The sequence below is a fragment of the Podarcis filfolensis genome (assembly GCF_964270895.1).
Source record: "Podarcis filfolensis genome assembly, chromosome: 12".
In the NCBI taxonomy this organism is placed as follows: domain Eukaryota; kingdom Metazoa; phylum Chordata; class Lepidosauria; order Squamata; family Lacertidae; genus Podarcis; species Podarcis filfolensis.
In genome coordinates this window covers 10,842,999-10,869,534 of record NC_139614.1, presented here as the reverse complement: position 1 = coordinate 10,869,534, position 26,536 = coordinate 10,842,999, and the positions used below count along the sequence as shown (strand labels likewise).

The following is a 26,536-nucleotide window of genomic DNA, read 5'->3' as shown; positions in this document are numbered from 1 at the left end:
TATTCAAATACAGCCAAATTGATGAAATCAGCCATATCACAACATACCAAGAGCTCCATGTGTGCACTAGAAAGGCACACAGCCCTCTTGATTGTGCTCATGCTTTTTAAAAAATTAATGCAGAACAGTGTAAAGTATTTTAGTATTTCTAATCCTTGTTCAACCTATCCATCCCAAATAATCAAAGTCATTTGGCAGCCTGCACACAATCAATGAATACAATGCTTTATCCAGAAGTATGATTAGACGCTTTTGAATTATGGTGCTGGAAAAGACTCTTCAGAGTCCCACGGACTGCAAGAAGATCAAACCTATCCATTCTTAAGGAAATCAGCCCTGAGTGCTCACTGGAAGGACAGATCCTGAAGCTGAGGCTCCAATACTTTGGCCACCTCATAAGAGAAGACTCCCTGGAAATACCCTGATGTTGGGAAAGATGGAGGGCACAAGGAGAAGGGGATGACAGAGGACAAGATGGTTGGACAGTGTTCTCGAAGCTACCAACATGAGTTTGACCAAACTGCGGGAGGCAGTGGAAGACAGGAGTGCCTGGCGTGCTCTGGTCCATGGAGCCACAAAGAGTCAGACACGACTAAACAACGATTAGAACGTTAACGTTCTTCATTCTTGTTATGCACTAATTCTTCTTACAGTACAGTCTTAGGCATTTTTAATCAAAAGCAAGTTTCACTGTGTTCAGTGGGGCTCATTCATGGGTATGTGTACATACGATTGCAGCCTTAGTTTCTTAAAATACCAGTGAAATGCACCCTAGCAAAAGGTAGCTGACTTTTGCCATATTTGCTGGCATGTCAGCTTGCGGGCTCTAGCAGTGTTACTTACCAGCTGTGTGCTGATTAACTTAGTGGCTACTTCCTTATTGCCAACAACAATGCAGAGGTAGCAAAGTAAATTCAGTTTAACTCTGGCTGCCCCTGTGCTCTTCTCTGGGGAGTCAGTCAGCTGACATACTTGGTGTAAGAAGTCGTTCCAGTCATCTTCTTTTAGTATCAACAATTTATCAGCTGGAAAGAAAAATAATGTTTTAAGAGCACTTGTTGGGAATATAATTTCCAAGACCCAATACTGAAACATAGTATAGTTCTTTCTCCCTACTTGAACCCCTGAAAAAGCTTGTTGTGAACATACAATGTATGTCCTGGTCCGACTGCACTGGCAGCCAGTTAGTTTCTGGGGCCAGTTTAGAGTGCTGGTTTTGACCTATAAAGCCTTAAACAGCTCAGGACCACAATACCTTAAGGACCGCTTTTCCTCAAATGAACCAACCTGCACCCTGTGATCATCTGAGGTCTTTCTTCGTGTGACTTCTTCATGCGAGTTCTGAAAAGTGGCAACACAAGAATAGGCCTTTTCTGCAATGGCTCCCCATCTGTGGAATGCTCTCCCCAGGGAAGTCTGCCAGACTCCTTCATATATCTCTTTGGGAGCCAGATGGCAATGTTTCTCAAGAACCAGGGCTTTGGTTGATTAAACCATTTACGGCCTTTTAAATGTGTTTGTGGTAGAGGGGGTTATTGGTTTGTTTCTGTTTTCTGTAACGTATTTTGTGTTCTTGTTTGGTATTTTTACGTTGTGAAGCACACACACACCCCCGGGTGATCTTCAGATGAAGGGTGGTATGCAAAATAAAGAAACAACAAAAAGAAGATATATTATTATTCCAGACTTGCCTTTAGGCAGGAAGCAAAACAAAGAAAGGATCTGACTTGTCACAAGATCCCCAAAACTTTGGCTCAAATCCACATAGCAGAAAATCTTGACAAGGCTTCTAAATAGTACGTAAGGAAGTGCTCCTCAGGAAGAAAGTTAGTATGCTGATAGTGATCTTTTGTTTCTATAAACAGCAGCTTAATATAGTACTAAAAGCATTCTGCAATAGCTACTGGAGCAGCATCACTGTTTTATAAAACTGATGGTCAGTAAGAATCTACCCTATAAATGTGTTTTAGACTATGTGCTTTAGGTATAAATATATCACGCAGAACACACCACAGTGTGACAAGGTCACCTGACGCATAATCATTTGAGTAAAGCATAAAATAGAGATAGAAGTGACTTAGGTTGCACTTGTATTAGAAATAAGTCCAACAAAACTCAATAGAGCTTCCTTCTACCTAGGCTATAAAATTACTGTATTTTTCCGTGTATAAGACTAGGGGTTTCCCCTAAAAAAAATGTCCAAAATTGGGGGGCTTCTTATACACGGCAAGATCTCCCCCCATTTTCTTAAACCGGAGTACCCAAAAATAGGGGGCGTCTTATACATGCGGGTGTCTTATAGATGTAAAAATACGGTACATTGTGAAAAAACTACTTTTTTCCCTACCTTATATTGAATTGGATTATTACTCTGGTCATGTTACACTGTTCCTTGTGAGCCAAAAATACAGCATGCCAAACATGGTCTGCAACAACACATACTGCTGTGATCTCAAAACTATGTTCAATATAATTTAAAATGACAATTAATTATAGCAGCTGTCCCTTCTTGCTTGGGCATGCATCCTATATATCAACATTTGTGAGAGTTGGGAGTAGATGCAAAACACAGAGACATGAGAACAACAGTGTTAAATGAATACTAAGACATTTTTGAGTATCAAAGAATAATGTTTTCTTCTACATGGCAAGTTGCCTATAATTACTTTAGCCAACTGTACCTGAATGTGCTGGTACGTGTAAAGTTTTCACGTCAAATCTCACTGGTGGTTGCTTCACTATCTGAGAAAAAAATTGTTTGACTTGAGGAAATTCTGAACATCTCATAGACCAAGGGTACACTATGCACCTCTCTTCAAATAAAACGCTTTCTACCATAATAAATGATGAGCTGTCAATATTTCAGCTATAAATACACAAACTTAATGACGAGTAAGAAGTCACTGAACAAGCTACCAAAGGAAGCAGACTGATTTCCAAAACACTTCCTCAAAATGGAGAAACTCCTCAGTGAAGCCAATTCCAGTGGAGTTCCCTGTTTGTGTTAATAGCTCAATGGCACTGACAGGGAACCCCACATGCAAAGGAACAACTGGGAGCAAACATGAAGTTCTCAATTATTCCTTTGTAGCCAAATCCATACCTGCCCCACACCTGACGTCATATATGGTAACGGGTGGGATTGATTTCCGGGGAATGGTCTCATAGGCCAAACTGGGACCTGTGCCAGATTTAATTAGGTTCTCCACAGTGGGTATAACCTAGATAATACAGTTAATGTGAACAAAGTATGGTTAACTTTTTCCAAAACAAGTTAATTTTCAGGGAGGCCCATATTTTGAGCTTACCTTCAGCACTGATCTGTGGCTTTTTTTGGTATATTCTTAACAAGTTATCTACCACTTATATATTGTAATGATTCTCACCTACGTTTTGACAGATTGTTTTAGCCAGACCTTTTGTGAATATGCAATGCCATATCTGATCTAATATATCTGAACCTGTCATTTTGCCCAAGGCTATTTAAAAATCTAATTACCACAAACGAAAACATCATTCTTGATTCTAGGTGCTTTGACTTATTCAGTTATCTTTTATTTTCTAGCTCTAATCCACAGCAGCACGACAGCAACAGACAACCACCAAAACCTAACAGTAAATGGAAAAGAAGGTTTTTCAAACGTATCTTGTTAACAAAAATAAAATGAGTATGTTTTTCCATATTTGAACCATTTTATGTTCCTGTCTATCTTCTTTTTCTGTTCTTTTGGTGGTGGCAGCCATTTTGTGTTATACCAAAAGTAGCTGTGTTGTGACTGGTTGCCCTCAACAAAATTCCAATTGTGCCCCCAGAGAAAAAAAGGTTTGTGACTGCTGGTGTGGAGGCTTGCATTAATGTGAGTGCTATCAACGGATACCAAAACTGTCCATTTGCTTAGTGTAACAATTTAGTGTAAACCTGCAGGAACCAGGTATAGCCACTAGGTGGGAGTAAAATAGTTGAAGATTAATCTCTGTAGAATCATAAAATTGTAGATTTGGAAGGGACAAAAAGGGTCATCTAGTCCAACCCCCTGCAATGCAGAAACATTTTGTCCAACATGGGGTTCCATTCACAACCCTGATATTAAGAGTCTCACGCTTTACTGACTGAGGTAGTGCAACCAATAACAAAAAACACTATAAATTCCTGAACATATTATTTGAAAAGTAATGTATGGTAAGTTCAAGTAGTACCTTTGGATTATCAATTACAGGGGTGACAATAAGGTCAGACTCCAAGAAGATAAGCTCTTTCACTTTGGACTCTATATCCTGCTGGCTGCAGCATATGTTTTTATCCTAGAATATAAGCAAATAGTAGTAGTATTTACAATGACATATAATTTAAACGCAGCAAACATTATGCAACTCCTGCATTTATTATTAAAAGGCACCAGAAGGCTTCCTTGTCAACTCCAAAGGATATTAACGCAAGCAGTAGAATTAATTCATTGGTTTCCTAGAGTGACAATATTGATTCTTGAGATATGTGTGAAAGTAATGAATCCCATTATCTAGAAAAGTACATTAGGACCTATCAATTAAACAGCTGAATTTTTTCTCACCATTTCCTGATGTACAAGAACACTATCATAATCTTATGCAATAATTTGCTCGTTATGTAAAAAAAATCACTCAGATATATTCCACTGTAAATATATTCTGATCCTTCAGTATTCTTGCTTGTTTCATTCAACGGCTTCATTTTTTCCACACTTTACTCCACCACCTTCTGTTTTGTAACCCCTCATTCTTTTCTTTTTTACATTCTCTCTTCTTCATCATATAACATAGTTTTCAGGCTGGAATGAATATACTTCCTGTTTTCTTCGTGCTACCATCCCATCTAACTTCTACTTCAAAGCTTATTGAGGGTGCAACTTTTATACTAAAAGTAAAAAATGTAAAGGACCCTTGAATGGTTAAGTCCAGTCGAATTAGACTATGGGGTGCAGCACTCATCTCTGCTTTCAGGCTGAGCCAGTGTTTGTCCACAGACAGCTTTTCAGGTCAGGTGGCCAGCATGACTAAACCGCTTCTGGTGCAATGGGATACCTGACGGAGGCCAGAGTGCATGGAAACGCTATTTACCTTCCCACCGCAGCAGTACCTATTTATCTACTCATGCTGGTATGCTTTCGAACTGCTAGGTTGGCAGGAGCTGGGACAAGGCAACAGGAGCTCACCTACAGCATCCATTACAGAATCCTAAACATTTATAGTTAGAAATAAGCTCCTCTGAAATAAATGAGATTTCCTTCTGTACAAAGGACTAAGATTGGGCTGTACTACTGCTTCTTTGCCTTCAGCTCTCTGATAATCTCCATCACTAGTTTCTGTTTACCGTATTTTTTGCTCTATAGGGCACACCGGACCATAGGGCACACCTAGATTTTAGGGGGGGAAATAAAGAAAAAAAAATTCAAAGAGCAAAGAAGCCAAGACAGCGAGCGGGATGGATCCTGCTAGCTTTCTTGGCTTCATTTTTAGCTGCGGGGCTGGGGCGGGGGAAGCCTGAGCTTCCCCCAACCCCAGAACGGGTCCGGGAGCGGGGGCGAGGTTGCGTGCAACCTCGCCTTCGCTCCCGGAGCTTGCCGGGCTGAGGGCGGGGAAGCTCGAGTTTTCCCCGACCCCAGCCCCCAGAACGGGTCCGGGAGCAGGGGCAAGGTTGCGCACAACCTCGCCTTCGCTCCCGGAGCTTGCTGCTGTCCGCAAGCCTTCTGAGCCCGGCGGGAACTCCTGCCACACTCCGAAGGCTTGTGGATAGCTGCCTGAAGCCTGCATTCGCTCCATAGGACACACACACATTTCCCCTTCATTTTTGGAGGGGAATAAATGCATCCTACAGAGCGAAAAATACGGTGATTTATTCCACCAAATCTAGTTTTAACAGGAATTATCAGTTGATGTTTTCTAGTTAAATATAAGGGCCTCATCATCATCCTCACTCTTCTCAATCTGTGTGCCTCTTCTGACACTGTCAATTATTTTCTCACCATCCTTGGCTTCAGTAATGCAATTTTTTCCTAGTTGTGATTTGACAGCTCTTCCTCTTCTGTTTTTCTACAGCAGTCATATGGAATTCAGTCTCTTGCTTCTGTTTCCTTCAAACTACACTCACCTTTGCTGAAGGACTTGGAGATGCTGTGTGTGCGGAATTTGTAGCTAGAACAGCAGCAGCCTTGTTTATTTCCACTGTGGTGGTAGTTCTAGGGGTGGGACGAGAACTGAAAGACAATATACACATGTTTATACAAAACTGAATACTTAAATGCAAATTATCTGAATTATTTTCTACAACTTCATTTAAAAGTGTTGTGCTGTCTTCATACCTGAGTAGAAATATAGATTCATTTGATTCACCATCAACAGCACTTTTAGGGCGTAGTTCTTCCGGATTTTCTTGACAAAGAAAATATTGTAACTATTTACCAGCATGAACTATGTATACAATTGTAATGTTTCAAGCATGCATTTTAGTTCTCAGTTTTACATTACAGTGGTACCTCGGAAGTCGAACGGAATCCGTTCCAGAAGTTTGTTCAATTTCCAAAATGTTCGCAAACCAAGGCGCGGCTTCCAATTGGCTGCAGGAAGATCCTGCAGCCAATCAGAAGCCGCAGAAGCCACGTTGGATGTTTGGGTTCCAAAGAACATTCGCAAACTGAAACATTCACTTCTGGGTTTGCAGCGTTCAGGAGCCAAAATGTTTGACTTGCAAGGCGTTTGGGATCCAAGGTATGACTGTACATAGTCGCCCCCAAAGCTGTTTTCATTAACCAACACCCACCTGTCAATTGCTCAATCAGGACTAACAAATGTAATTTCCTGGCAGGTGCTTTTGAATCTCTCACTCTGCACCCCCTCTTCTTAGCCCTTTGTTCATTCTCTCCTTGCCCCCCCACTTTCCACCAGCCCTCCATGAACCTGCACTGACAGAAATAACTGCTATTCAAGTTACTCTGTGTGAGAGAAAAAGCCTTTTTCTCAGCTGATCTGCGAAACGCAGGGGGAAGAAACCTCCTTTTAGATCAGCAGTGAGATGGACCTCTCTTGCACTCAGTGGATGCCTATAGAATACCAGCTTCCTTGTCCCCATACCCCATAAAGATGGAAAAGGAATCTCTTTGCTAGCCCAATGTTTGCTGCTTTGGGAAGTGCCAAGCAATAGGGCTAACAAGCCACTTCTGCAGTGGTTTCCCAGGTCCCGACAGGACCCTGCACAAGGGATTGTAACAGGTGGGCAGAACAACACACCTGTCAATCATGTGTTATCATAATAGTGACTAGCAGGTAAGTGGCCCCCATCCACCCGTCAAATTTGGCCCACGAGGCCTATTTTGGTAAGAATCTGGCTCAAGAAACCAAAACAGTTCCCAATTCCTGAACCAATACATAAAATGAAGGTGCAATCTTACCCAGCTTGAAAGATCTGTTAAGTTGATTGTTTTCTGTTCTTGGCAACACTATGTCTGGGAGGCTTTTACACTCTAATTGAATCTCAGACTCTCCAGGTTCAAGCAGTTCAGCTTTTTTCCTGCTGTTCAAACAATTGACAATGAAATTTACTTCGCAGGCAATGCAAATTTCTCTGCATTTTATTCCGGTCAGATCCTTAAACAACTGCAAAATTATCTTTTTACTTATTTATATATAGACAAGCAAATTTGTGTTTAATTCATTTATGTTCCACTCTTCTTGTCCAAGGATATCAGCTACACTGCTAATGGGTTGCAGGACAGCAGCTCTCTAAAAACAGGGTTGTGGCCAAGGGTGAAGCCATATTGTTCTGTTGCAGGAAAAAGAGGGAATCTTGTGACATCTTAAAAACTAGCAATGTTGTGGCAAAAGCATTCAAGAGACGGAACCCACTTTGTCAGAAATCTTTAGCCTCATGCATACATCCTTCTCACAATATGTTTGTTAAGCAACAGAATTCAAAATTTCAAATTAATTTTAAACTGAGTCTACTGTACCTGGAGCTTGTTTCTTGGCTGGAGATCGTGTCACTGGGAATTTGGATAAAAGCATCTTTCCAGAAAGGATGCTGCAACAGCTTGGCCCAAGTCAATCTTTAAATAAAATAGGAAAATACATATACAATCCTCTCATACAGTACCAATTTAAATTCCACAAACTTTTGGATTAATGTTTTTTAAAATCAGTGTGCATCATTAATAAATAGCCAGATCTTCAAATCATAATTTTACCTCTTCTGAGGATCCTTTTGAAGTAAAGAATCAACCAAGTTAAGGAAGTCTGAAGATGGTTCTAGAGGTGCTGATCCTGTAAGATAACGAAACTATTTTGAAACAAATATGATTCTACTAACTACCAAAATCTAAAAACAGCAACATAAAAGAATTCATATATTAACTTCTTAAGGAGGGAATGCATGGAATCATTCACTCATTTGTCCCATTTTATAAACTTATAAAATTATTTTCACCATCATTTATCTATGAAACAATACCTTGCTGTGTAGGTGGGAAAGGATCTTCATGTAAAATCTGTTCTGCTAATTCAGTAACACTTTTGGAGAAGAACGGAGGTCTTCCTAGAAACAGAAGTAGATAAGATTTCAGTAAAACTTGAATAAGCATCAGAACAATTAAGTAATAATTTTATTTGCATGAGCCAAGAGTTATTGCAAGTCCATTTAAGAGAACATAATAATAATGGAAAATTGGCAGCATTATACCAACTGATTTCTAAAAACTGGAATATTTCATCTGTTTTGCTTAAGGCTCTTGACAGCAAGAAACACTGAGTTACACCTATAATTCATAAAAAGATGTACAATGGGGGGAGGGGGATCAAACTAAACAAGATGCATCCCGAGACATTTCCTTTGGGAAGAAAAAGCAGCCACAGGAAGGCCTGAAAGGGATCTGGGCAGAAGCAAGAAGGGGTGGGGGAATCTTTCCTCTGTGCCATTCCCATAGTTTAAACACCCACCCACCAAAAAAACCTATACTATTTGACCTACTGGCAGAAGATAACTTTTTTTGGGGGGGGGAGGAAAGAGCTAAAAAGTTAATGTCAGAAGATGAAATCACAAATTACTCACATCTCATTCAGTTAGGCCCTAACAGATTGTCAGTTAATCTTCTTCTTCCATCCCCACTCTGAAATGCTTTGGTGGCAGCAGCCACTCCTCACTATCATACAACAAAGGTCCACAGAAGACAACCATAGACCAGCAAAGTGGGTTATGATGACTACCTACTGTAGCCGAACAGTCACTTGGGATATGATTTGAAATTTAATCAGAGTGTTCATTTTATTTATTTTACTTTTATGAATTTAACAAAATTTATAAGTCACGTGATAAAAATAACTGTCTAACTGATTTACATGAATATGAAATAAAGCATTAAAATTTTATTTATAATGAAGAAGGTCTGCAGCAAGAACTTTAACCTAACTGAAGGGAAAAACCAAGGGCTGAGATTATCCTAGTCTGATTCTGAGATTAAATTCTACCTGCCTCTCCATACATTTCAGTTCCTTAGACACAATAATCTTTAAACCGAAAGTACATTTCAATGTCTTGCCGTGTGTCTCACTGCTTATTCTACTAAGTAACTGTATTAATGACTATACAAATTAGATGTTCACAGCTCTATTAATAGCAAAGAAACCTACAGATTCATAAATGAAACAACATCTCCATCTTAATGTTCCTGAATTGTATTAGCATTTATAACACTAATTAACATTGTAACGTAATGTTAACCATGTTAGTATAAATAATACAATACCTGAAAACATTTCATATAACAAACAGCCCAATGCCCACAGATCACTGGCTATAGAGAAGTCGCTTCCTTCTATCACTTCTGGAGCAATATATGACAGTGTACCTACAAAATAAAGTCATGAATAGTGATTTGCTCTGATTTTGTAATAAACATCCTTTCAAAAGTCACCAACATTTTTATCCAATAGTGGATGGTCTTGCAGGGTAGGATCACTCATCTGATCTCCAGTTGGTAATGTTACTGCTTACTGGGAGGTAGAGGGGGAGAGATGAAGCCATGGGGAGCTTGGCAACAAGTGTGCTGGATATGCTCCACCATTTGTACCATGCCAACTTCACCCCTCGCTTTATACCTCCTGATAAACAGCAGTAATACAACTGGCTGGTGGTGTCCCACCCTGGTGTCCACTACTGCTTTCATCTTAAACTCATTTCTGGAATATTCAAAGGGATTTCAGACTGATTTTCTTCTAAGTCTTTGCTAACATAGCAGGGTATAGTAAACATACCCAGCACAGCTCCAATAATCACAGAGTAACAAGCAACCAGGAAGAAGCGTAAACGCAAAGACTGAGTGCACTCTACTTTGTCTAGCCCTGCACCTTACAACAGCAGGAAAGTAACCCCAAAGTGGAAGAACTGGAGAGTTCAGGGAAGGAGACTGGGGTAATATGGCACCCAGCATTTATCTGATGAAACTGACAGCCACACAACTCAGCTCTTTGAAAACATAACTGCTTGGTATGACTTTGCACTGAGGAAACGACCCTAAGGTTACTACTGTCACTAACTAGCACAACCAATGGTGAAGAATGATGGAAGCTGTAGCAACATACTGAGGGCCACAGATGCCCTATCCATCAAATGCAGAATCACTGCTTTCAATAAGGCAGGGTAAGATATCACTGAATTAGTTCCACATTTTAAGTTTTAGAAAACAGAACCATTACACAATTTTAAAACTCTGTCTTTTGCTAGTGTTGTCCTTACATATTGCAATGTACCTCTGAATCTGTTCTTCAGATTTTGTCTTGAGTTTTCATCACTATCACCTCCTCCGTCTTCTGTTCCAATTAAAGCAAAAAATTCCTCCAAGTTTTCACCCTCTGCTTTAGCCAAGCAAAAGTTACTGAACTTCAGTGTACCAGGTCCTTCTAGGAGAATCTGTAAGGTATATCAAGGTATATCAATTAGTGATTTCTTGAATTATTTTTTTAAAAGTTGTTTTCAGAAATCATTCCCTCTTACCTTCCCAGGTGTAAGGTCACAGAAGAGAATTCCAAGGTTGTGAATATGATGGAGTCCAGTAACCAAATCAACACCAAATTCTCTCACAACCACCTCAGGTAGACATTCATCTTGAGTAATTACCATTTCCAGTGATCCACCTGTAAGGCATTTGTGGATATTCTGCTATGAAGTATTTTTAAAAAACAAATTAACTGACCTCTGTAGTACTATGCAAATTTTTATCCTTAAGCTTTTTCTGACAAAATAGGCATACAAAACCTTTGATCTACACTGCCCATCTGTGATTCCTAGCATGCAGTATTCAGAGCCATAATGCCTCTGATGCTGAAGGTAGAAAGAACGATTGGTCTCACCTGAAGTGTAGATTTAAAAGTGGGGCACTGGAGCCAATGGAGTAAGTTTTATTTTTTGCCGATTACTGTTGTCTATCTTCTGGTAACCTCTAGGTTAGATTACTGCAACACATTATACGTGGGGCTGCCTCTGATGATGGTACGGAAACTTCTACTGGCACAGCATTCAGTGATCAGGTTGCTCACCAGGGCAAGGCTGCTTGAGCATATAACACCAATCCTGGCCTGATTGCACTGGCAGCAATATGAGAACAGGTCTTTTCTGTGCTAGCTTCCCACTTGTGAAATTTTGATTGGACCTAGTAAAATGGAGGTGGGGAGTCTAGGGACCAAATCCATCCCTCAAGGCTTCTCTAGATGGCCCTTGGGAAACAACGGCCACAAAACATTGTGTTTAACAGCTGCTTACCTGTGCACAATTCCACCACAAGCCAGAGGTGATTGCTTGTTTCATACCATTCATGAAATGTTACTATGTTCTTGTGCCTAATTTCATGAGTAAGGCGCACCTGCAACAGATTATCCACATGTGAGTTGGTTTCGGTTGAGGATGGGACAGGCACAAAATGGAACAGTAGCCCTTAAGAAGTTGGAATTCAAGAGATGTCTATACAAAAAGCAATGTAGCAGACTAGAAGTCCCCCGGTCCCCATGGGATGGTAACAGATTAATACATTTGTGAAAAATGTTGGGGTGGATTCATTATGTTCCAAGAAAAGTACAAAACAAAAGGTGTGATTGATGGTTTACAGATTGTGAAGTTTCAAGACAGAAAAGGATTGAACAAAACATTGAAGGCCTATAGCTTTTTTAAAAAAAAAAAGTTTGAGATTAGTCAATTAAAAACCTTTTTTTGAAACCACAAGTTGCCTTAAAGTGCCCTTCATGAACACTTCATTTGATCAAACCTAATTAGTCTTTGTAACAAAGGTGAAATGGGAACCAAATCCACCCATATATACCATATATTACTCTTGCTTCTCATCCCCAACAGAGTTAATTCAGAGAGAGAGAACTGCCCAAGACAAGAGCCTTTCAGAATTAAGTAAAATAGGGATTGATTAAGCAATTGCCAAATCAGTTCAGACAAAACTGTGGCACACAAAAATCCTGTGGGTTGCCGTGTTTTTGTGCCAAGCTCTCTTCACACTATTGTAATACAGCAGCCACATCTTTCTCCAGCACATCTGAATTACAGCTGTAGTGAATTCTCCAGAGATATATGTAATGACTGTTTACCTCATAAAAGTCACCAGTTGTTGCATTTACACAGAATTATTTTTCCAGAATGCAAAGTATTTCTTATGAAACAGTCACGAAGCATACAATGAACACTCAGGGTACCCACCATAATTATCCAATCTGAGCACACCCAAAATTTAAGAGGAAAAAGAAGTTTCTAGATTCTGCTAAAGAACCCCTTTAAAGTACAGCTATTTGGAACATGGATCTTGTTCAAAATTATTGTGGACTTTTTCAACCAGATGGCACGTTTGTATCTGAAAATATGTTGAATAATTTCATTTACATCTCTTTCTAAAATAATCAATGTAGTTCTTACCCAGTTTGTTATTTCAGCTCTCTTGCATTTCTCAGTGCACAAAATAGCCACAAAATTAATAGTTCCTTTTCTTCTGCCTTTATATACAACTGTTTTGCTTCCTCTTCCAATCTCTTCATACAAAATAAAGTTCTCCATAATAAAATCTGTATACATAAATTAAATCAAAGCCACAAAATTAAAACCTCAAAATGAAAGGAAAATTCCTCTAATTTAATATAAGAATGAACACCTTGATTTTTTGAATAGCATAACCTACAAAATGTTTTTAGGCGTGTAGTTTTACATAGTCTTTAAGAGAATAACATACACCAGAGAATCAGAACCTGTGGCCCTCCAGAGGTACCTAGAGTCCAAATCCCATCTGCCTCAGCTAGCAGAGCCAACTTCTGGAGGACCACCAGTTTCTCATCCCTGACATGCACAACAACCTACAACTAAGGGAGCCTGAGCAACACAATACAGTTATACAGTCGCTTCAGGTTGCGTTTTTCAGGTTGCAGACCGCCAAAACCCGGAAGTACCGGAACAGGTTACTTCCGGGTTTTGGCGGTCACGCATGCGCAGAAGCGCTAAATCACGCTTTGCGCATGTGCAGAAGCGCCGAATCTGCGCAGGTTGCAAACGCTGCCGGTTGCGAACATGCATCCCGCACGCATCACATTCGCAACCCGAGCATCCACTGTATTTTACATATGATGACTTTAATGTTCATGAGAGCCTGAGAACTCTTAATCTAGGTAACACTTATGGTATACAAAGTGACATATCACCAAAGAATAAGCTGTACCTTCTTTCTAAAGGACTAGAATAAATGCCATTTTTAATTGTTGATTATTTATATAGGTAACTTACTAACATATTTCTCTTCTGGAATAGGGGGAATTAACTAATTAGCAGTGCAGATTATACATTAGATTATAATTACATGTTAAGAACTTGCATAAATAAAAAAAATGTGGGAAGAGAAAGGGATCTCAAGAGTTCAGGATATTTTTGAAAGAAGCAAGCTGCTCTTGCAAGAAAAGTCGTTCCTGGTGGCGCCAAGTTCTGTTTTTGGCTCCATATCCATCAGCTATGAAGTTTTGCCAGAAAACTTTACAGGACGCCCATAGATCTGTTACAGTGAGAATTAGTGTCTACAACACCCAATTCAATTTGGGATAGATTATACGGCAACCTTTATGGATCCTAGGAAATATACAAAAACATTATTATCATCATCATCACCATCACTGCCTTTTTGGTGCTCCCAGACCCTGGAACTCTCTCCCAAGCAGATGCAAACTTTCTTGTTTCAACAAGCTTTTGAGAACTGATGGCCTTTAATTAAAGGGCCGGTGCTGTTTTTATTGTAATTATGTTTGCATAAACTAAAAAATGTGGGAAAAGAAAGGGATTTCAAGAGTTCAAAATATTTTAGAAAGCAAGCTGCTCTTGCAGCAAAAGCAGCTTTTATATATATGTGTGTACATATATATATGTGTGTGTGTGTACATATATATATGTGTGTGTACATATATATGTGTGCGTGTATATATATGTATGTCTGCTTTTCTGGGGGTACGCATACCTCTGAACATTTTCTGAATCTTTGTACTTTTGTCCATTTGCTGTATTTATTTCCCCCAATTTGAACTATAAAATGATGATTTTCTTGAGTCAAAATGAGAGTACCCCTAAACATATATTTTTTAAAAAAAGCAGTGTGTGTGTGTGTCTGTAGCAACCACCGGCACTTCCCCCACCCCCTTTCAGCTACGTTTGGTGGACTTCTTAACAAGACAGGGAGAAACCTAGGTATATTTTAATTTAGCTTGAATTCGATGTTTGTAATTTTTCTTTTTTCGGTTTTGGAACTAGAAGAAGGAAAAAAGAAGAAACAAAGATAGGGAGAAACGCGGGGCAAGTTTCTTTTTTCCCCTCGCGGAAATCCCAAAAGCAAGGGATTTCCACCAGTTGAATGCCTGCCTGTTACAGATACAGATAGGTAGCCGTGTTGGTCTGCCATAGTCAAAACAAAAAAAATTTTTTCCTTCCAGTAGCACCTTAAAGACCAACTAAGTTAGTTCTTGGTATGAGCTTTCGTGTGCATGCAGAAGTGTGCATGAAGAAGTGTGCATGCACACGAAAGCTCATACCAAGAACTAACTTAGTTGGTCTTTAAGGTGCTACTGGAAGGAAAAAAAATTTTTTGTTTTGCCTGTTACAAAGTTATTAGAGGCGCCGAGTCTCTGCGAAAGGAAAGGGGAGAAGCAGCAAGAGGAGGAGAAAGATGGGGAAGGTGATGGCAAAAGGGGCGGCGTATTTCTAACCCTTTCCTCGGAATGGACCGCTGAGTGCAAAAAATAAACCAAAAAAACACTCGCGTTTTTAAATCCTCCGGACGCTGTCTCTTTGCTGACGGAAGCAGCTCCCACCCTCAGCCTCCAATGACTCCCCTGAGGCACGCGGGGAGGAGCCGTTATGGGCGGGCGAAGTAATAATAATAATAATAATAATAATAATAATAATAATAATAATAATAATATCTCCCACTGAAAGGAAGGGCTGAGGGGCGCGGAAGACACGGCGCCGGAGCCTCTAGCTCGCTCGCGGCCTCACCCCGCAACGCTTCGAAGGGAAGAGAAGACGGACTACCTGCTCTCCTCCGAGGGAAGGAGGACGCGCCAGCCCCGCTCAGAACACAAAAGGAGCGGGGCGCGGCGCGAGAGAGCCGCTTTCTGCCTCAACCGTTAACTGAAATCCGCGTGAGACCACGCCCTCCGCAGGCCGCTCCATTTTCGCGGGGGGGGTGCCTCTGAGGCGTTTCCGGCTGAAGGGAAAGCGGGTGTTCTCGCCCAGCGGGACACGTAGGGTTGGGGTAACACTCTACCGGGATAAAGTCACCCGTCAGTCAAGTGGTTTCTCTGGGAAAGGGTGCGGCTGGAACCTTCTCCTCCTCTCTCCTCCCCCCCCTTTTGGGCCATCGTGTGGGCTAGTCCTAACCGTCCCTTCAGTATCTTAGTTACGGCACAGGACGCCGGAAACAACAATCTGAGGGGAGTTTGGGCGGGGCGGGAGAGAGAGAGAGAGAGAGAGAGACCCTGGGCTCGCGCTCTCTGCGTTAGATCCGCCCCCTCATATCAGAGGCACCCGGATGTTCGCCGCCCTGTGCTAGCCGGAGTTCTTCTCTGTTGCTATGGAAACCTGGCCTTTACGGCTTGGACCCCTCGCCCCGGATGGGGCCTTCCCGCCGCAGGTGAGGGAACAGATTAAGAGTACAGTGGTACCTCAGGTTACATACGCTTCAGGTTACAGACTCTGCTAGCCCAGGAATAGTGCTTCAGGTTAAGAACTTTGCTTCAGGATGAGAACAGAAATCGTGCTTCAGCGGCACGGCGGCAGGAGGCCCCATTAGCTAAAGTGGTACTTCAGGTTAAGAACAGTTTCAGGTTAAGAACGGACCTCCGGAACGAATTAAGTACTTAACCCGAGGCACCACTGTAGTGCGAGGCTTGCTTCTACCTCAGGCTTCCTCAAACTCAGCCCTCCAGATGTTTTTTTGGCCTACAATTCCCATGATCCCTGGCCAGCAGGACCAGTGGTCAGGGATGATGGGAATTGTATTTTTTTAAAGAGATATTTATTGAAGTTTTACAAAAAGCAGAAAATTACAGAATAAAAAGAAAACAAGAGAAGGAACAGAAGAAAAATACAAAAATACATAGGAAAAAAAAGATACAAAATACATAAAAAAATAAATAGAAAAAATTAAACACAAATCAATTTTTTCATATCTTAAATTTCGTTTGCTTATTTCCCTGACCTCCTCACACCTCCCTTTTTTGTATTCCCGTTCACATGGTTAGTTCAGCAAATCCTTACCCTCTTTCATTTATCTTATCTATGTATCTCCACACATTATAACTATATATCTTCATCCGTTATCAATCCATTTTTACATATTCTTATTAACCTTGTTGCTGAGGCCACTTGATTTCAATCCAGCATCATTTTAACATTCATTAATTTTACACTGTTTCTGCAAATAGTCTTTGAATTTCTTCCAATCTTCTTCCACCGACTCTTTTCCCTGGTCTCGGATTCTGCCAGTCATTTCCGCCAATTCCATATAGTCCATCACCTTCATCTGCCACTCTTCCAGGGTGGGTAAATCTTGTGTCTTCCAATACTTTGCAATGAGTATTCTTGCTGCTGTTGTAGCATACATAAAAAAAGTTCTATCCTTCTTTGGCACCAATTGGCCGACTATGCCCAGGAGAAAGGCCTCTGGTTTCTTCAGCAAGGTATATTTAAATACCTTTTTCATTTCATTATAGATCATCTCCCAGAAAGCCTTAATCTTTGGGCACGTCCACCAAAGGTGAAAGAATGTACCTTCATTTTCTTTACATTTCCAACATTTATTATCGGGCAAATGATAGATTTTTGCAAGCTTGACTGGTGTCATTGTATATCATTTTCATAATATTCTCTCTTAGGGCATTACATGCCGTAAATTTCATACCTGTGGTCCACAACTGTTCCCAGCCAGCAAACATAATGTTATGTCCAACATCTTGTGCCCATTTAATCATAGCAGACTTAACCGTTTCATCCTGAGTGTTCCATTTTAACAGCAAGTTATACATTCTTGAAAGTATCTTTGTTTTGGGATCTAACAGTTCTGTTTCCAATTTTGATTTTTCCACCTGGAAGCCAATTTTTTTGTCCAAATTATAAGCCTCCCTCATTTGATAATAGTGAAGCCAGTCTCGCACTTTATCTTTTAATTTCTCAAAACTCTGCAATTTCAATTTGTCTCCTTCTTGTTCCAAAATTTCCCAATATTTCGGCCATTTGGCCTCCATATTGAGCTTTTTCTGAGCCTTTGCTTCCATCGGTGACAACCACCTTGGGGTTTTATTTTCAAGTAAGTCTTTATATCTTATCCAGACATTAAACAATGCTTTTCTGAGATGATGGGAATTGTAGTCTCAAAACATCTGGAGGGCTGAGTTTGAGGAAGCCTGTTCTGCCTCACCATTGGCCCTTCTTGCCGTCCCGTCCTCCCAGAGGGCTGCCACGGTTAAGCCCCCTTTGCCAACACCCTCCCGTGTTTACGTTTTGTCGCGTTGCTACCGCTAGGGTAGAACAGTTTCGGATCGAAAGCCCTTCACCAAAGCACTGTTGAAACGCCCGCCAGAATCCGTTTTGGGTGGCCAGCCCTACTGTTAGGCAGCAGGAGGCGGTAGCCCCAGGGAGACAATTTTGAGTGCTGCGGAAAACCTTTTTGCTTTTTGTATGACACTGCGGCAGATAGGTACCTATTGTTACTGTGGTGACGTTTTCTAGCAAGGGAGAAGCAGGGATGCATGTGGGATTTTCCTTCTTTGGGTGCCATAGTAGGGTGACGAAGGTCACCCCCCAGTCTCTGCGGAACAGTAGCAAGCTTCCAGGGAGTTTGTGTTTCGATTCAAGACTGCTGTGTCTTTCAGAAATGTATTTACAACCTGGTGCAAAAGGTAAAAAAAGGTAAAGGACCCCTGGATGGCTAAGTCCAGTCAAAGATGACTGGGGTTTTGGTGCTCATCTAGCTTTCAGGCTGAGGGAGCCAGCGTTTGTTCATAGACAGTTTTCCAGGTCACGTGGCCAGCATGACTAAACTGCTTCTGGTGCAATGGAACACCTGGACAGAAGCTAGAGCACATGGAAACACCGTTTACCTTCCCACCACAGTGGTACCTATTTATCTACTTGCACTGGCATGCTTTCAAAGTGCTAGGTTGGCAGGAGCTAGGACAGAGCAATGGGAGCTCACCCCGTCACGGGGATTCGAATCGCAGACCTTCCAATCAGCAAGCCCAAGAGGCTCAGTAGTTTAGGCCACAGCGCCACTTGTGTCCCACTTCAACCTGGTGCAGATGGAGGGAGCACAGAGTTTACAGCATCCGTGTCTCCAGAGGGGCTTATCCTTCAGATGCTTTCTAAGCACCATCTCTTTGCCTCTGCTCCAGCTTGTCTCCAACCAGCCTTCATGGTATCTGCCCTTCAGTCCCCTGCACTGAGTTATCTCCCACTTCCTGCTTCTCCTTCCCAGAAAACTCATTGACAAGCAACTCCTCCCCTTCTGTCTGCTCATCCCTCTTCTCCCCACTGTTCCAAGCCTAGTTTTAATAGGTTGAAGGAGACAGGTACCAAAAGGAACCAAAGTGGAGCCATATTGTCTCAGATAGCAGACATTAGCTAAAATTGAGGTAGTCATTTACGAACTGTCAGAAACCGTTCTTTTTTTGCAATCTACCCATGCTGGCTTATGAAGGAGAAAGTGATGCAGAGTATGACATATCGGGTTCAGACTCTATAATCATCTTCTGCTTGGTGCAGAGCACAAGATCAGACCATATCAGACCCTATTCCAGGGCACATAATAGAAACTGTAGTTGAACTGTAGTTGAATCTTACTCCAGTGCTGGTAAAAGGACAGTGTATTCCTCTACACTTGAGAGCAGCAGGTTAGCGTAGCATTGGGATATGATAAGTGTTATGGTCCTAGGGTTACCATGCTTTTAAAGTCTTCGTTTGAATGGTGTATCTTCAACCATCTAAGGGTGGGGGTTAACAATTGAAGTTTCTCCTCCCATGGAAGGATGGGATAACATTCACCTGCTGAATTCCCCCATTTAGCATATGCCACAGATGAACATGTAGAGATCCTTTCATGCAGTTATCTGCATGCAGCATGCTGCTGAGTACAAAAAGGGGCACATGCTTGACTGTTGGAGCAAAAATTTTGCTTGCTCAAGATCGGTTTCCTTCTCTGCCACTTTATCCTCATCTAAGAATCATGTCTTTAGCAGTGTTCAAAACTCCCATTGTTCTAGACGCATTTTGTGACAATTTCATTAGCGCAAGCAGTTTCTGAGCTCTGGGCACAGTACTGCGCCTAGGATTTCAGAATAAAACTGCAGAGTGGAAGGAAAGGAGGACCTTTTTCTGCCTCCCCACTTCCAGTTACTCTCTGAAGACTGGAGAAGAGAGCTTCTTAAGAATATTAGGGGAGTGGGCAGGGGAAGGACTCAACCATGTGAAAAATGAACATATTTTAGCTGCAGCTCATTCATTTTCAGCTTTGTATTCTTGCTATAAGAAGTGTGCCTAGACATTGTTGCTCTCATAACTTAGGTTTAAGGGCCCATTTGGCTCCTAGCTTTCATATCTCAGTTTCTAACACTTGTCTTTTGCTACGTATTTATAATGACAAAACATTATCGATAGCTATAATGCACTTGATTTAAAATGTTATGAGGATGCATAATCAACAATTATAGTGTTAAATTAGCCAGGTGGATAGCTATTTATAAGTGTGAGATGACTGAGATTAACAACTGGAAGAAATTTGGTTTACTTTTAAGACTGCCTTAAGACATAACAAATCTACATTCCCTCCCCTCACCCCTTTGCTTTGGCCACTTGTTTGTGTGTGCAGGCATTAAATATATGACTCCTACAAACTGCAGGGAGAAGATGGCTACAGTCCTATAGACCAATGTTCTCAGACGGTAGACTAGGAGTCCAGGATGCACCAGTGGACCTTGGGCTGCTTTCAGGTAGGCCTCAGAGTCACAGCTTGACAATTACCTCATCACTTGCCTAGAAAAGTTGTTGCGGGGGTGGGGGGCAGCGGCAGAGTGTTTATACATTTGTATGCCTTTGAAAAACAATGCCACCTTAACCATCATGCGTTAGCATAGAGTGAGGTTTTAAAGCTAGGGCTAGAAACAGAGGTGAAATCTGCTCCTTGGTTCTGCTGGATCTCTCAGTGGCTTTTGATACCATTGACCATGGTATCCTTCTGGACTGTCTGGGGGGGTTGGAAGCTGCGGACCACTGTCATGCAGTGGCTCTGCTCATTTCTCTTGGGCCATTTCAATAAAGTGGTGCTGGGGGATGGGTGTTCGGACCCCTGGGCACTCACTTGTGGGGTGTCTCAGGGCTGTGTCCTCTCCCCTATGCTTTTCAACATCTATATGAAGCTGCTGGGCATGCTGGTTGATGCTGATAGCAGTTGTAGTCCAACAACTGTAGAGTCACAGGTTTCCCATCCCTGACTAAAATTAATAACTTATCTATCTTTACACCTGAAGTCATAGCTTTAACACATGCAATTATGGCAATGAGCCCAGAGGGAGAAAAAACCATCATCAACCAGGCCATGTTTCCCTCCCTAGTCAGCAGCCCTACTTCTCTTAAATGCTTGCAGTTGAAGAATGGAGTTTCCTTTTGTTTGTAGGGAATTAGTGTATACATGCCACTTCCCTGCCCCCTCCAGCCCTAGTCATCACTGAGGAGTGCCACAAAACTTTGTCATAGGCCCTCTACTGTTCAACATCTCTATGAATGATTTGGATGAAAGAGCAGAGTGGATGCTTACCCTATTTGCAGATGCCACAGAGCAGGATAGCTGACACCCGAAAAGATCAAATAAAGATTCTAAATGATCTTTAGAGGTTGGAATGCTAGACCAAAAGCAACAAAATAAAATTCAGCAGAGCAATTAGGTACGAAGAATTGGAGGCACAAAGATAGGAAGGGCAGCCACACCTATGAGAAAGGTCTAGGTGTCTTAGTCGATTAGAACCTCAGAATGAGGCAGCAGTGTAATGCAGTGCCTAAGAAAGCTAATGCAGTCTTAGGTTCCATTAACCAAAGCATAGTGTCCAGGTAACAAGAGGTAATAGCTCCACTGTATTCTGCCCTGGTCAGACTGCATCTGAAGTGCTGTGCCTATTTCTGGGTGCCAAGTTTTAAGAAGGGCATTGTCAAATTGGAGTGTGTCCTTGTACTGAATTTAGGATCTTGGTTTTACTCCTCTTGTAATCAAATAGGATTAGTTCAATTATACAAGTATATGTAACCAACACCGCCTGTAGAATCATAGAATTGTAGAGTTGGAAAGGACCGTGGGGATGATCTAGTTCCACCCCCGTAACATTGTACAGAGTGGTGTTTGTATTGTCTAAGCTACAAAATAATACTCTATAAAGCAAATGGGATATGTTGTTATTGTTTTGAGGGTTTTTTTGCACATGTGGTCTTTAGTTGCAGAAATTTCCTTCTGACAGTGTATGTATGAGCCATGCTTCTCTGCCGTGTCTGTTCTTGTGACATAAGCTTACCCAGATCAAATTATACAAAATGTATCACAGGATACTTCAGAATGTATTGTTTACCCATTTTTCCTGATTGACGTCCACCCATTTTACAATTTTCAGCAGTAGGGAAATAACTGACCAAAACAACAACAACTTTGTAAACTTCTGTGGTTTTTCAGAAAACAAACATCCTAGGAATGCTGATCCATGCAGTTTCTTTACAGTTGATGTGGACGATGAGTAAAATATGTAGGTTGGTTTTGTTAAACAGAAACTTGCAGCAGAATCTTAACAATTCTGATTTAGAATTCAGTTGAACTCATTGAGTCTTTCTGGGCTTGTTCCAGCCTTAAGAGCATTTTACCCTATTATTCTTATGTCATTTGTAACACTGCTGAAAACATTAGTTTTCCAGATTTCAATTTGGATCATGAAGTTTGCACTTTTCCTATTTGGATCAATTTCCTCTTTAGGAAATTGCCACTTACACAAGGGTAAATAATAATAATAATAATAATAATAATAATAATAATAATTTATATTATTTATACACCGCCCATCTGGCTGGATTTCCCTAGCCACTCTGGGCGGCTTCCAACAAAACACTAAAATACAATAATCTATTAAACATTAAAAGCTTCCCTAAAGAGGGCTGCTTTTAGATGTCTTCTCAAAGTTTGGTAGTTATTTTTCTCTTTGACATCTGGTGGGAGGGCGTTCCACAGGGCGGGTGCCACTACCGAGTGCCTTACTTTGAGAATGTTTGTGTAACACAGTGATTTGGAACATGCAGTGCATGGGCAAACTAACAGTCACATGGATGCCATACTTTAGCCTAAGTGATGATGGGAACACATCCACCCTACTTTCAGCTTGATTCTAGTTACTCAGATGTACGTGCCAGTGTTCCATTAGGCTTACTTGCAGGTAAGCATAGAATCACAATCTTCAATGGACAAGTCAATTTCTGCTTGCAACCAGTGAGCTGGAGATTGTAGCTTGGTCCTTTTGCCTAATAAGTTGCCTTTGAACTAGGAAATTGAAATCACCTCTGGCCTAAATTTGTATGTCTGTGCAGTATGCATGCTACATACATTACTGCATCTGCTGATATACTGGGGGCTCTGTTTAATGACAAAGTTAGCTTCAGCCTTGTATCTGAGGGAGTAGTAAACAGTCCAGTCCTCTCAATAAATTATGTGGGCCTTGCTTTCAGAAGAATGCACAAAGAATGATATATAAATGCAACGAATAAATAAAAAAACGTGCATTAGGACTGCAGCCTTTGTGTCCTAGCCACTTGGGGCAGGAGTATGCAGATCTGAATGAGTTTAAAATGCTGTCTGTGACATGCAAGGGGAGCACCGTCACTTTAAAAAAAGTTTTTATTAACCAATTAACACATGTTAATTACCACCCTTTTGCCGTTTACTGCACTTGCCCACCCTTCCACACTTGCTTGCCGAAATTTAAAAGGGTTCCAAAAGTTAACTTCTGGAACCACAAAAAAAAAAAAAAGGACGCTCTGAAGGTCGCCGTTTTATTTTTAAGTTTGGCGGAGTTCTCCTGATGCTGGGAGCGGGATCAGCTGCCGTGGCTTGTTATCCCGAGTCCGTTGCCTGGAAACTTCAGGCACCCAGGCGCTGCCGCCTCCCCAGCAAGCGGGGCTTGGGCGATGAGGTAATCCTGTATAGCCGGAGAAGCGGGGAGGAGGGCCTGAGCTTAAGGAACCCAGCCGAGGGCCCGCCCAGCCGGCAAAGAAAGCCCTGGCGGCAACCAGCGTTGAGCGCGCTCGCCTCTCCCAAGCCGAGGTGCGCCGCCAGCAGCAGCCGGAGATCCGCAGCCAAAAGGGCAAAGGCGCCTTCGCCGCTGGGAAAAAGGTCGCGAGGCCCTGGAGCGGAGGACGTGTGCGCTGAAGATCCCGGCTTTTTCCGCCAGCCTCAGGGCGTGGGATCCCGGCACGTAGCACCCAGCGATCCCGGGAGCAGCAGCGCCCCCCGCAACACAGCGCCGGCTGGAAAAGGGAGCAGCAACAGCAGCGGCAACCGGCCTTTTTTCCTCTCTCTCATTCTCTCGCCTCTCCCACGTGTGGAGCCGGCTGGCTGTATGCCGCCCAAGCGGGGCATTTCCAGCCGGGGAGGTGCCGTTTTGGATCGCCTGGCGGCCGGATCGCCCGTCTCCACGCGCGCGCTTGGCTCAGCCTGAAGGCGATTCGGCGGCGGAGCGAGGAAGTAGGAAGTAGTCACAACCCCATCGCCGGCCCTGCTGCTCATGTGCCGCTCCATCCATCACGCCCGGAGGGGGATCCGTTTACACTAGCCCGGAAAACAAGCCGAAGCGAGCGCCCGGGAACGGTCGCGCCACCAAGGAACGGCGTGCGTTTTGGAGAGCCTGCGCGCGTTTTGGAGAGCCTGCGCCTGGGTGAGTGGCGTCTCTTTGCGCGCTGGTCGTGGCCGGGGGAGCGGGAGTCCCGAGCTTGTTTCTACAGTCCCGCGCTCCGGAGGAAAACCAGGCGCAGTTATCTGCCCTCCTCGTTCGTGTCTCCTTCTACGCTGCTTGTTTTGGGTAAGCCCTGGCCGCCTGGGAAGACCTGGGAGACGTCCTCTCCTCTCCTCTCCTCTCCTGACCTACGTGCGCTCAGGTAGGGCCAACGGAAGCTGCCATTGCAGATGTGGCGTTGGACAGACAGATGAGCTGCTTCAGGTTCAGGAAGCTGGCAGGAATTGCCTTCATTTAGCTTGCAGGCGGGATGTGCCCCTGCGTGCTTACGGTTTGTCCCAATTTTTCCGCGAACCGCTGCATGCACTGCATGACAGTGGATATGACCTTCAGGAGACTGGCTTGTAAATTGGCAGAACTCTGCCCGGTTTTTACACGTTCCCTGGTTTCTTTGGCTTCCTCTTAAAAACAACAGTTCAGCCTGTTTACACAAGAATTTGCTTGCAGAGGCAGACCTTGTGAATTATTTACAGCAGAGGGGGAAAGGCTTCTATGCAGCAGTCACTACCCAATTCCAGAACATTTCAGCTCTTAATCCTGATTTGTTAATGTATTTTGCATAGGTTAGTAACTGGAAGACTGTGTATGTGCCCTTAACGGTACAGAGAAGAAATGGTAATGTAAAGACTTACCGGTACATAAAACCAGTCATTTGCTGTTTCAGCCTTTGGAAGTTGAAATCATACTTGACCTAGCATGCAGCTGACCTCCAAAACTATAACGAATGGATGTGTTTTTATAGAGTTAATTGAAAAAGTCTCAGAACATTATTTATAAAAGGCAGAATTTTAAACCAGAAGTAAGGTTTTTTAAGGTCATTGTGCTAGATTTATTGTTTCCAGCCGAGGCCTTGCTGGGGCTCCTAAGGCCCGTGCCTTTTTTGGCTGCCATAAATGAAACCCTAGAGCCTACTAATCTCTCAGCTTTTGCTAACCTTTATTATGATATGCTGTACAGTTCATTGCCTTGTTTGTTTGTTTAAAAGATTCCTTACCCACTCTTCATTGCTGAAGGAATCCCAGAGTGGGCTACATTAAGATAAAACACACAAATGCATAGGCAAATAAGTCTGCAGCTTGCTTTGGAAACTTATGAGAGTTGGTTCCAGCTGTACTTGAGAAAAGCAAGGGATTTCCAAAACCAAGATCCTACAGAATAAGAAATGCAAGGTTTGTAAGTGATGCCATTTATTGAGCCAACTCTTGCTGGTGGTGCAAGAGCGTGTAAGCTTTCAAGGTAAAACATGGGGGATGGTGATTTGTGTGTGTGTCATCTGAAATCTTACGTATTCATAAACCAAAAGAGATTGGTCTTAAAGTACAATACATAGTTTTTGTTTTAATAATATTTATTCAAAAGTTACAATACAGTTACAATACATTTTCAATCAATATATCCCTCTGGGTATAGGGCGGTATATAAATTCAATAAATAAATAATAATAATCCCCTCCACAGACACCTCTGTGATGATGATGGCATTGAAATATCCTGTTCTTCTTCAATAAAAGAGAAAAAGGTAGAACAGATCATGTCAAAGGTATCTTTTTTGGGAGATAACTTTGATTAGTCGCTGATGGTATGTGAGGCGTTCTGATGACACATAGTTAATCTATGGAATTGGCTATCTGCAGGATGCAGTAATGGCTGCCAAACTGGACATCTTTAAAAGGGGATTAGGCAAATTCATTGAGGATAAGGGTATCAATGGCTCCTGGTCATGCTGACTGTTTTACTTCCAGTTTTGGAGATATTATGTCCCTGAATAGCAGTTGCTGGGGTGGGACAACAAGTGGGGATGGAGCTGCTGTTCTCATATCTTGCTTGCAGGCTTCTCATAGGCATTTCATTGGCCACTGTGAGAACAAGATACAGTACTGGTCTAGATTATTAATTGACTGATTTTATTGATGCTGCAATTTCTAGCATCAAAGGGATCCCAGAGTGGTCTACCTATCAGTACAAATCAG

General features: G+C 42.1%; 2 protein-coding genes across 21 annotated transcripts in view; one reads left to right on the top strand and one right to left on the bottom strand.

The window, feature by feature from the left end:
- The window catches only part of ULK4 (unc-51 like kinase 4), a 165,128-nt gene extending 149,190 nt beyond the window's left edge, over nt 1–15,938 (bottom strand). The window contains exons 1-15 of one of the 5 annotated variants that reach the window (XM_083577636.1): nt 15,807–15,938; nt 12,932–13,077; nt 11,780–11,879; nt 11,015–11,154; nt 10,771–10,930; nt 9,768–9,869; nt 8,477–8,560; nt 8,214–8,289; nt 7,980–8,075; nt 7,422–7,543; nt 6,336–6,405; nt 6,125–6,230; nt 4,198–4,302; nt 2,682–2,742; nt 844–1,025 (exon numbers count right to left, since the gene is read on the bottom strand). In XM_083577636.1, coding sequence (XP_083433762.1) covers nt 844–1,025; nt 2,682–2,742; nt 4,198–4,302; nt 6,125–6,230; nt 6,336–6,405; nt 7,422–7,543; nt 7,980–8,075; nt 8,214–8,289; nt 8,477–8,560; nt 9,768–9,869; nt 10,771–10,930; nt 11,015–11,154; nt 11,780–11,879; nt 12,932–13,069 — 1,542 coding nt within the window. In that variant the 5' untranslated portion in view covers nt 13,070–13,077; nt 15,807–15,938. The other 4 variants (XM_083577634.1, XM_083577637.1, XM_083577635.1 and 1 more) reach the window with 4 other exon arrangements.
- A 92-nt stretch (nt 15,939–16,030) lies between these two features.
- Nucleotides 16,031–26,536, top strand: part of TRAK1 (trafficking kinesin protein 1) — a 148,197-nt gene continuing 137,691 nt past the window's right edge. For 3 of the 16 annotated variants that reach the window (XM_083577691.1, XM_083577703.1, XM_083577684.1), the window contains exons 1-2: nt 16,031–16,172; nt 20,403–20,523. Coding sequence is in view for 1 of the 16 variants with exons in the window: in XM_083577683.1 (XP_083433809.1) it covers nt 16,153–16,172 (20 nt within the window). In the remaining 15 variants the exon portion in view is untranslated. Of the gene's footprint in view, nt 16,173–20,402; nt 20,524–22,743; nt 24,710–26,536 lie in introns of those variants that run through there. The other 13 variants (XM_083577688.1, XM_083577697.1, XM_083577696.1 and 10 more) reach the window with 10 other exon arrangements.